Source organism: Pongo pygmaeus, chromosome 1 (assembly GCF_028885625.2).
Source record: "Pongo pygmaeus isolate AG05252 chromosome 1, NHGRI_mPonPyg2-v2.0_pri, whole genome shotgun sequence".
In the NCBI taxonomy this organism is placed as follows: Eukaryota; Metazoa; Chordata; class Mammalia; order Primates; family Hominidae; genus Pongo; species Pongo pygmaeus.
The window spans coordinates 120,838,056-120,850,045 of NC_072373.2; the positions used below are offsets into that span (position 1 = coordinate 120,838,056).

The following is an 11,990-nucleotide window of genomic DNA, read 5'->3' on the forward strand; positions in this document are numbered from 1 at the left end:
AGCCTGGATGTCAGAGTGAGACTGTCTCAAAAAAAAAAAAAACAAAAACACACACCCACACACACACTTCAGATTTTCAGATTTCCTGGGCTCTTCTGAAAAATCAGGAAGACCTGCCCACTCTGTACCTTCATTCTGCCCAGCTATCACTTCCTGGCTATCTTCACTCCTTTCCTGATGTGTATGTCTGATTTGGATCCTGATCTAGATCAGTGGGAAGCATCCCCCACCACCAACACACATACATGTGCATAACATATTATATATAAGGTGCAGCCAAAGGGAGTGTGTTGTATTTGTGAAAGATACTTGTGGATGCAGAACAAAGGTGGGAACACTGACTGGTCCTTACAATCTGCAACCTTCTACCAGGAATGTAGACAATCCATTTGGGCATCCAAGGGAACACCGTTAAGTCCTAGAGGAACCAGACCATTTCCCCAGGGCCCGTGAAGCTTGTGAGAGAATGTGGGTGCCTTTCCTCAGCCTGACTTGCTTTCTGGAGTAAATTAGGGATTAGCAAACCACTACTTCATGTAAAAATGTGGTCTTATGTATTAAATCAGCAAAATAACACAAAATGTCACTAGACATTAAGCTTAAAAATGACATTTCTTTTGAACAGTGCTTGTTTGTATTTTAATAATAATGTATTTATATTAATGTGGATTAGGTACATATTTAAAATGTACTAATGGTTGTGAAATAAAATTTCCTTTAAAGATAAAATAAAAAGCCAGGTGCAGTGGCACACACCTGTAGTTCCTGCTACTCTGGAGGCTGAGGCAGGAGGATTGCTTGAGCCCAGTAGTTTGAGACTTGCCTGGGCAATATAGTGAGACTCCCATCTCTAATAATATAGAAAAAGTAAAATTAATAAAATAAAAAATACACAAAAAAGGAAATGAGAAGGGAATCAAAACAATACACTACAAAAAATGAAAATAAATCAAAAATAAAAAGTTCACGTCTAAAAGATCACATTAAATTATAATGCAAAGGTTAGGTCCTTCAGCTGACCACATTTTTTAAAAATCCATCTTTTAGCTCCAAAGATTTTCAAACATATTTCATTTACATATTTGCATTATAAAATAGTTACAAATTATAAAGAAATTATTCATAAACTCTTCCAGAGAACATTAAACAAACCATAGTACATAATTGGTCTCTACCACCATTTTCCTACAGAAAGGACACAAAAACTTAAAAAAGAAAGTATTGTCTACAGACAATACTATGGCTGGTATATTTGAGTATTTTCAACTGAAACTTGAAATGGTCATCAGAGTTAAAAACATTTTAAAATAAGGATTAAAAGTCATCCATTAAGACAGCAATAGTCTTACCTGTAACGAACATGAAAAGAATGGTCTTCCCTCATGCTTATCAAATTTTCCTCCATCGAGTCATATTATAAACTGAATAAAATAAAATTATTTTATTTTGTGCCAATCCAGTCCTTTACAATGTAGAATTGTTTGTAGAACATTGTCCGGTTAGTATATTAATGAGTTGGTGTTAATACATCCTAAGCTCCTGCTTCTTCTTTATTAATAATGAAAGGAAGTCAATGTCAGACAGCTTAAAGGTTCAAAATGTGTCCCAAATCCTTGCATCTCTGGCCCTTTCAGCAGCACTTCAGCAACGTTTCTGCAAAAGGAATACAAGATGCTTTGCTTGAAGTCCTATTTTCAAAGAATAACCTACAGTAACCCTGAGCTGTACACAATCACAAGCTAACTCTGCAGACTGCTGTCATGTCAATCACTACAGAAGACAGCACAGGGCTTAACTGTCATCATGGAGTTTCTAAATAGGGGTGGGAATAGATGAGATTTGAGAACTGTACTTTAATTTTTAAAATACATTTGAAATTTAATACTTTTATGTAATATTTTCTGCTATAAACAAAAAAGAACAGTATGTATCATATTAGCATCTAAAAACAAAATTGCTGCTTCAAACTTTTAAAAACTATTAACAAATCAAATGAAAATTCAATAATTACTTGAAATAGTCAACTCCAAACTCAGTAAATTTATTTCCTCAAAGAAGATATCACACTGATACTTATGTTATAGTTGGATTCCTTTGCTTTCAAAATATATTCTACTTAAACTCTTTAAGGTCTTTAAAACGTTTTTTAGTAATATTGGGTAGGTACAAAAGACATTTGGGAAATATGTATATGGTAAAAAGAATGACACAACAAATATTTATATAACACCATTCAGTTTAAAATAAGAACATTACCACTGCCTTTAAAGTCTCCTGGGTCCAACCTAACCCATCTCCTTCCTTTTCCCTCTAAGGTGATTTCTAAATTGGATTTTGTTCCTTATTCCTTTGCTTGTCTTTACAACTTTACCACAAATGTCAGTATAGTCCTAAATAAGATACCATTTAGTTTTGTATGATTTTGCTGAACATTGCTTCTGAGATTTTTCTCAATTGTTGTGCATAGCTACAACTTGCATGTATATTCCATTGTATACCAAATGTATTTTTCATTCTGCTGTTGATGGACATTTGGATTATAGTTTTTTGGACTGCTGTTACTAAAAATATTAATATTCATGCCACTGCACTCCAGCCTGGGTGACAGAGCAAGACCCTGCCCCAAAACACAATGAAACAAAAAACTACCATGAACACTGATATTAATAACTCAATGTACTAGTTAAGGCCAGGTGCAATGGCTCATGCCTGTAATCCCAGCACTTTGGGAGGCAGATGCAGGTGATCACTTGAGGCCAGGAGTTCAAGACCAGCCTAGCCAACATGATGAAACCCTGTCTCTACTAAAAATACAAAAATTAGCCAGGTGTGGTGATGCAAGCCTGTAATCCCAGCTACTCAGGAGGCTGAGGCATGAGAATCAGTTGAACCTGGGAGGCGGAGGCTGCAGTGAGCCTGAATCCGGGAGGCAGAGGTTGCAGTGCGCCAAGATCATGCCATTGCACTCCAGCCCAGGCAACACAGTGCAACTCTGTCTCCCCCCACCAAAACAACAACAACAACAACAAACCCTCAATGTACTAGTTAAGCAGCTAAAGAGAGAATAAGCAGATGAAAAATAATAAAGAGAAGTTCAGAGAAAAGGAGGACAAAATGAGCAGCTCTATAATATATCTAATAGGAGGGTGAGAAAGAAAAATAGAGGAATAAAGGCAAAATCTTCAGTGATAAAGACAGAATTTTTAAATAAAAACGAATCCATACCGATACACTAGAGAGAGCTACAGCACATCAGATACAAACTATAACCTCTGAGGTAACAGTTGAGAAAGACAAAGAAGGATATACATATACATATATGAGATAAATTGGTAGATATACAATCATAAAGTCCTGGAATCTCGGTGTTATAAACAATCCTAGAGGTCAGTTAGTCCACTATTTTACTATAGCATTCCTACATAGGTCATGAAGCAGCGAATCTTAATTTTGAATATTCCTATAAGAAAATTGTTCCATACTTTGAGCAATCCTTCCATTTCTACCCATTTGTTCTACTTCTTCCTTCTGCTGCCATATACAATAAAGCCTAATTCCTCTTCTATATAACATCCTTTTAAGTATTTCAGCTATATCATAAACCAGACTCTAATGAATACTCACTGCTCTGTTAATTAAGAACAGCTAGAAGTTAATAGGGAACAGAGCAGTAAGGTGAAAGGAGGGAAGGTAGAAAGAAACAGCCTTGGGAATACTGACGAAGTTTCCTAGAGGATATGAGGTTCTCATATCAATAATAAGTTTAGCATGCAAGAAACACAAAATATTACTCCTCTTATCCCTTCCCTTGGCCAAAAAACGAAGCACTATCTTTTGTTGTTGTTTTGTTTTTTTTAGAGATGGGGTCTTGCTATGTTGCCCAGGTTGGAGTACAGTGGCTATTCACATCACAAGCATAGCACACTGCAGCCTGGAACTCTTGGTGATCCTCTCGCTTCAACCTCCCAAGTAGCTGGGACTACACGTGCATGCCACAGCATGGACTAGGGAGCAGTATTTTAAGAAAGAACAAAAAGGTAGCAGCTATCAACACATCAAATAGCAGTTATCACATAAAATCTCTTTCCCTTTTGTTCAGAATTCCACTGTGCCTCTTTTTTCCTTAATAAAAAAATTAATAAAGGGAATCAGTGTGGATACTCATTGCAATAGCTCCAAAGTGCATCTAGATTACACAAATAGCTAAACTGGCAATGAAATTCTCTCCCGTTATCCACTATGAGGTTTGGGCTATTATTTATAAAATGGAGCAGAAAGAGAGGTATTAGAATTAATTTACCTTAGAATTAAATTAAATTATAGCAGGCCCTCCAGATCTGTGGGTTCTGCATAGTGGATTCAACCAACCACGTATCAAAAATATTCAGGAAAGAAAATGAAAAGTTGTGTCTCTACTGAACATGTACAGACTTTTTTCCTTGGCATTATTCCCTAAACAATACCGTATAACAACTATTTACATAGCATTTACATCGTACTAGGTATCATAATAAGCTAGAGAGGATTAAAAGTTTGTGGGAAGATGTGTATAGGTTATATGCAAATACTATACCATGTTATATAAGGAACTTGAGCATCCATGGATTTTGGTATCCTCAGGGGGTCCTGGAACCAATTCCCCACAGATACTGATATTAAATTTAAATATTTTTCTCAGGTAGGCCTGGTGGCTCACATCTGTAATCCCAGTGCTCTGGGAGACCAAGGTGGAAGGATCACTTGAGACCAGCAGTTCAAGACCAGCCCAGGCAACGTACAAGACCCCGTTTCTACAAAAAATTAAAAAATCTGCCAGGTGTGGTGGCCTGTGCCTATAGTCCCAGCTACTTGGGAGGATGAGGCAGGAGGATTGCTTGAGCCCAGGAGTTGGAGGTTATAGTAATCGATGATTGCACCACTGCACTCCAGTCTGGGCCACAGAGTGAGATCCTGTCTCTAAAAAAATAAAATAAAATATTTTTCTCATCCATGAGTTCTTAATGAAATTCTAAATTTCGCAATTATAAAATGTTAATTTCATACTCCTTAAGATGTAAACATGTAGCATTTACATGTTTAACAAATTAACGAATAAGTAAATGAATATAAAGTTGCAAAATATTTTACTTGATGAAAACTGCACATAGAACCATTTCTAAGACCATTAAAATAAGGAAGAAAACAGAATGCTATTCACTATTTCAATAAGAGCAATTTATAATATAGTCTTACTATTCTCAAGGGAAGAATATCTTTAAAAGTGCCTCTTACATTACAATCTCCATAACAATTAGGTAGCACTTCACACAAAAAAAATATTCACTGAACAAGCAATTCTTGACTCATGATTCATGTTTTAAGAACTCTCTAGCCAATTTAGCAATAATGTGTTCACTCATGTTCCTCATTACATGGAGTTAACAAACCTACTTCCTAGATACAATGTGTGTGTATATAGTGTAAGACTAGTAAAATTTGCAACAAATATTAAATTACAAATTTGTTCATCAGGATAAGAAAATTTAGTCACAGGACCAAGAATTGGAAAATAAATTATAGGTTTGAAAGGATATTGAGAAGTCATCAAGTTCAACCTCCAACCTCCATTACTATTTACAACTAACAATCTGCAAGGAACAAATCTGTCTCTTAATAGCATCTTCCAAGCAATGCTCCAAAAACCTCAAAATTAACAAAATTACTAGATCACAGCATCTAACCATAAAGAAAAGGCAATCATTTTTTCCATATCCCGGGAATTGACAGAAACATATAGAAAGATCAACTAGTACATAACTCTAACTGCCTCACATTTAATTATCTGATTAGGAAGTCAAAATAGACAGACTCCCTTTAGACAGCTAGGTGGACTTCCAGGCACTGTCCAAGGTATGCAATCAGAGCAGACAAGAAAGGCTAGCTCTTTATCAAAGAGATCCTAGCCCTGCTTTACTCCACTGGCAGTAAAAAGTTTGCAAACCAGGTTACATTTTGTGCTTCTTCGAATTTATCTAAACTATCTGATCCTGACTGCCACTTAAATGCCAATAACTTTTGGTCTGTTTCTTTGTTTGTTTTTGGTCTGCTTCCATCCATGGATCTATACAAACTGGTAACATTCATCAGACAATAAATATAATTTACTTTTCTTGCCTCCAGGTTAGATCATCTGAACAATATATGAACCTTTTTGGTAAGCACAGCCATTTATTATTACCAACGATGGTCAGTCATCAGCTTCAATCAATTAATACATATACATAATTTTAAAGCTCAATAGTGAAATAGAAAAGAAATGGTCCTTTCCACTAACCATGGTTTTTTTTTTTTTTTTTTTGAGACGGAGTCTCACTCTGTTGCCCAGGCTGGAGTGCAGTGGCGCCATCTTAGCTCACTGCAACCTCCACGTCCTGGGTTCAAGTGATTCTCCTGTCTCAGCCTCCCACAGGTGCCCAGCACCACGCCTGGCTAATTTTTGTATTTTTAGTAGAGACAGGGTTTCGTCATGTTGGGCAGGCTGGTCTCAACTCCCTGGTCTCAAGTGATCCGCCCACCTGGGCCCCTCAAAACGCTGAGATTACAGGTGTGAGCCACTGAGCCTGACCCAAACACATTTTAAAGCAGAAGTAAATCCCAAATGCAGAAATACTATAAATGCTTAGAAACGGTCCCTGGAGAGCTTGAGTTTAGAATTCTCCATAGGAAAATATATTAAACATGATTTTGTCTTCTCTTCCCAAAAGTTATCACCATTCTGTGGGAAAATAAATGTTTCTATTCAATAATGTTTTGAGATAATATGGGAATAATAATTCTAACTAAAAAGGACCAGGGAAAACTTTTTGGAAGCAAGGAAGTTTGTACAGCACCTTGAAGGATGGGTAGATCTTATTAGCCAAATGAAGGAAAGGCATTCCAGTCAAGGGAAAAGAATGGCTCAAGAAAAAGGGAGAGGTAGAAATGCACAGAATGTGTTCCAGGATAAGCACACAGTATTCAGAGTAGTGAAAGAGAAGGCTGAGAAGGTACAACAGTAACAAATTGTGAGGGACTCTGAATATGTGGCAGAAGCATATATTCATATTCAGCCTTTTTTATTTTTTGAGATGGAGTCTTGCTCTGTCACCCAGGCTGGAGTGCAGTGGCGTGATCTCAGCTCACTGCAACCTCCTCCTCCGGGGTTCAAGCGATTCTCCTGCCTCAGCCTCCTGAGTAGCTTGGATTACAGGCGTGTGCCACCACACTGGGCTAATTATTGTATTTTTAGTAGAGAAGGGGTTTCAACCATGTTGATCAGGCTGGTGTCGAACTCCTGACCTCATGATCCGCCCACCTCGGCCTCCCAAAGGGCTGGGATTACAGGTGTGAGCCACCGTACCCGGCCTCAGCCTTTTATTTACACAATGGGGAACCTTGCTGGTATTTTTTCCCCACAAAGGAATAGCCAAGTTGGATCTCTGCTAGGAAGATAAACCAGCAGCAACATATAAGGCAGGAATGGGGAGGAAAGAAAAATACTACAAAAACTCCAGAAACAACTACTGAATAGGAAGCATTTTCTTGTCATCTCACAACACCAAAGACATTGCTTTGCACATAAGAGAGGCCCAACAAACTTTTATTTCTTGTCTGGGAAGAAGATAGGAAGTATGACGAGGCCAAAGAATCCTATAATAGTGAGAAAACCAGACTGTAATACATTTCTTCTCCACAGTAAAGGTTGTATTCATATTCATGTAAGAAACTCAGAAAAGTCTTACTCTTCACTTATGTTTTGTATAAAGATGATTAAGAGGATATTGAAAATATAATGTGATTTATATGATGATTTATAAAATAATGAAGCAAGATAGTTCCAACAGAAAGATGGAAATATTTCTGCGAAGCTACAACAAGACACAGCACCTAAAGGCACCTTTAAAGTAGAACTTGTCCCTGCAAATGGAATCCAGAGACACAGCAGAGATTTAAAAAGACACACAGAAGCAATACAGCATGTGCTTTGGGATCAGGCCATGATTGGAATCTCGGCACAGTGACTTACTAGTTATATGATCTTACGCTAAACTCTCAGTTGGTGTGGGCATAATGACACTTACCTAAAATGTGCTGTGATAATTACAGACATGATTTATAATTACAGACCCAGCACCTGGCTCTGATAAATAATAAAAGTACTCAACATAGTGCTGTATTAATAACAGTAACTGTTATTATAAAATAGACATATTTAATATATATTCAAATAAATTTAGAATAACCTAAATCTATGTCAGATTTTCAATTTTAAAATTCCAGAGAACTAATTACAAATTTCTAAAGATAGATCTTAGAAATATTTTATGTTTATGAAAAGGTCATTTTTAAAACTACTATATCTTATCACTGTTTTAATTAGTCTAGTAACCAAGTCTCAGATCTATATTAAAATATGTTTGTAACACCGAATATCTGATTTAAGAATGTAAGAAAATACAACTAAACTGCTTACCTGGCCAGAGAGGATTTTGGAGACATGCCTCTACAACAACATCACACAACTTTTTACTTTGAAACCGCTCCAATACTTAAATTATAAGTAATAGCCTGGGAAATAGCTTGCGAAAACGACTCCGTGGTAGTTGTAAAGAGGAGTAGGTGTGAGACCACCCCTAATCCCTGAGGCCCCCCTCTCCTTACACACACCATGTCAACCAACAGTGATCTACCCTTTTTAATGTTGTTTATTCACTTCTAAACAATCAACTAAAGCTGCTCCTGAACAGTGAGAACCCAAGCAAAAGTGGTATTTATCAGAAGCAATCACACCGGCTATTATCAGGCCAGAAATCTTCGGTACACCCTTCTAAAGTGGCAGCTTGAAAACTCAGCTCGGTGGGTCCTGTTAACTTCCAACACACCCCACGAACGCTCCAATGCAAACCCGATAGAAAGGAAAGCCAAGAACCTACTTCGTTTAATTCTACGGTGTGGTTAAATTATGTATTAAAGCAAATAAAATTTCCATCCTTACTCGTTTTCTTTAACAGAGTTCAAATGCTACTAGTGCAAATGCTCTAATTGGTTACTATTAAAACAAGGAAATTACAGATTTTTTTCATTTTTTTATTTGAAGGTATTCTATAGATTTCAGGGAAGGGTTTTCTTAACGTTTTATGTTTACTTACTCTTTTTGCAGCAACTACCAATTTCTATGGTAAATCGACCAGTTGGTGCCCAAAAGTTCACTAATTTAAACACGGTCAAGGCAGGTATTTGCCATAAACTGCCTGGTTTAGGTAGGAAGCGCCCGACTCCAAGTGATTGCAATCAGCCTCGGATTGAATTCCACGGGGATTCGGGCTTTAATTCACAATTTGTTACTCACATTCAGAGTGGTAAGAAGTCGCTGGACCCTAGTATACTTTTTATCTTAAAAAAAAAAAAAAAAAAAAGACTCGAGAGTGAGGCTCTTACGCTTTACTCTCATTTTAAGACTTTACAACAAAAAAGCAGCAACTCCTCAAGCCGAGTTTCTGGTTTCTTGAGCATCGACGCCGCGTTCCCGCAGCGCCCACAGGTCCCGCAAGCCCCCCGCCCGCCTCCTGCCCAAAACAAAGGACGTCACCCCCAGACCTCTGGACACAGAAGCCCCACACACACGCACACGCACCCCTCCCTGTCACCTCCCTCCGAGAGCCCCTCAAACACCTCAGACCCCGCGTCGCGGAAGCGCTCACCTCCCGCGGGCGGGCGGGTCCCGGGTACGCGGTGAAGGTGCAGCGGCGGCCGCCTCGGGCGACAGGCGGGTGGTCACGGCCCCTCCCCAAGGCAGGGGCACCCCAAGAGGCCGGCGCGCCCCCTGTTCCCGCCCCCGGCAGGTCACGTGGGCCAGAGCTCGTAGCGCCCCTCGCTTCGCCGGAGCGTCCCTCCGCCACCTAGGGGTCCCACCGCTCCGTCGGCCTCAACGCCGCCCTCCTCTGCGCCTGCGCCCCGGCTCCAGGCGCTCTCATTCAAACTGACAACGCCCCGCGTCTTTCGGACCGGCCAATGGCGGGCGGCGCAGCGGGGCGGGGCGGGGCGCTGGTTGCCCCCCTCTTCGCAGTCCTGGCGAACCATCTGCGTGTCGAGGTGACGGGGGACTTGGCAGCTTGGTCCTTCTCTGCTCCGGGACGTGTCCTCAACCCTCAGTTTGAAGTTTCTTTCCTGTCCTCTTCTTTCTTCTTCAGACACTAAAAAGTAGAGCAATAAATATTGTTTAGAGTTGGCCGGGCGCAGTGGCTGACGGCTGTAATCCCAGCACTTTGGGAGGCCGAGGCGGGCGGATCACCTGAGGTCGGGAGTTCGAGACCAGCCTGTCCAACATGGAGAAACCCCGTCTCTACTAAAAATACAAAATTAGCCGGGAGTGGTGGCGCATGCCTTTAATCCCAGCTATTCAGGAGGCTGAGGCAGGAGAATCGCTTGAATCCGGGAGGCGGAGGTTGCCGTGAGCCGAGATCGCACCATTGCACTCCAGCCTGGGCAACGAGAGCGAAATTCCATCTCAAAAACAAAACAAAACAAACAAAAAACATCGTACAGAGTTCAGATAGAGGCCGGCCTAGATCCCTTTAAAAAAGGAGCGCAAAACCAGCGCCGCCTTTTTGGAAGACTTGGTGCTGCGCTACAGAATCAGTGTCCCAAGCGGCAGATGCGGGATGTAGAAGAAAAAGAGGCCTCTGTGGAAGGAACAGAGGGACCGTGTGAAAGTCTAAACAAGGCAGCCTCAGTTCTTAAGGCTGTGCCACAACCCTGGCGTTTCCAGCTGTTGAAAAAGCAAACTTCTGTTGACTACAGAATCGCTTGTTCCCAGGAAAATTGGGTGGCAGTTTTACTCAGTTTCAGCGCCTACATTCTAAAGACACTGGGAAGAATAAGTTTTATTTCCATTCACCTCTCCTCCATGTCAAGGTGACCCCAAAATAGTAGTCACCTTGTAGTTTGTTCTTCACAAAATACCGGCCGGGCGCGGTGGTTCACATCTGTAGTATCAGCACTTTGGGAGGCCGAGGCGGGCGGATCACCTGAGTTGGAGACCAGCCTGGTCAAAATGGTGAAAACCCGTCTCTACTAAAAATACAAAAATTAGCCGTGCCTGGTGGCGGGCGCCTGCAATCCCAGCTATTCGGGAGGCTGAGGCAGGAGAATTGCTTGAACCCAGGAGGCGGAGGTTGCAGTGAGCCGAGATCACGCCACTGCACTCCAGCCTCGGCGACAGAGCGAGACTCCGTCTCAAACAACAACAAAAACCAAAATACCAAGACCAGAGTCTCTCTGGGGTAAAGCATCTGATGAATTTACTTAGATTATTTTTCAAATAGATATTTCTCTTCTGAAATGAAGTTTAAATGTTTCTACAGGGTAAAGGCTATGTTAAAGAAAACTCTGGGTTCAGTATCTCTGTGAATGATGGCCATAACCAGTGATCCAAGCAACATTTCCCATTAGGTGCATGTTATGGCAAATTGCTTAAAGGAACAGCTTTGTCATCAAACTAGACCTGGGTTTGAGTTCCAATTCTGCTACTTACTGGCTGATTGACCTTGAATGAGTTATCTTCTTTAGTCTTAGCTTCCCCAGCTGTAAAACATAATAAAGCCTCTTCTAATAAGGGTTGCTATGATGCTTCTGTGAGGTAAGGTTGTTAAGTGGTTGACATAGGGCCTGACACATAGAAACTGCTCCATACTTGATACCTATTATCGTTATTATCAACAACCATCTTTAATATCAGGTTCTTGTAAATAACAATGGAATTGGTTGGCTGTACTGTTTCAGAGGTAGGTATTAATTCCTTCTTAATCATAAATTCTTTTAAAGTATGGATACTGTGAAAGCCACAAAGGAAGTTTTATATATATATAGAGAGAGACAGGACCTCCCTCTGTCACCCAGACTGGAGATCACTGCTCAGCAGCCTCAACCTCCCAGGTCCAAGTGATCCTCCAATCTCACCCCACCCCTACACC

The 11,990-nt window shown here is 40.3% G+C and overlaps 1 protein-coding gene across 11 annotated transcripts in view; it reads right to left on the reverse strand.

Moving 5' to 3' along the window:
* The window catches only part of GPSM2 (G protein signaling modulator 2), a 57,780-nt gene extending 46,159 nt beyond the window's left edge, over positions 1 to 11,621 (reverse strand). For 3 of the 11 annotated variants that reach the window (XM_054497653.2, XM_054497058.2, XM_063664574.1), the window contains exon 1: positions 9,720 to 9,966. Coding sequence is in view for 8 of the 11 variants with exons in the window: in XM_063664571.1 (XP_063520641.1) it covers positions 757 to 848 (92 nt within the window). In the remaining 3 variants the exon portion in view is untranslated. Of the gene's footprint in view, positions 1 to 756; positions 864 to 1,349; positions 1,654 to 9,719 lie in introns of those variants that run through there. The other 8 variants (XM_054491162.2, XM_054490391.2, XM_063664571.1 and 5 more) reach the window with 6 other exon arrangements.
* Between the last annotated feature and the right edge of the window lie 369 nt (positions 11,622 to 11,990).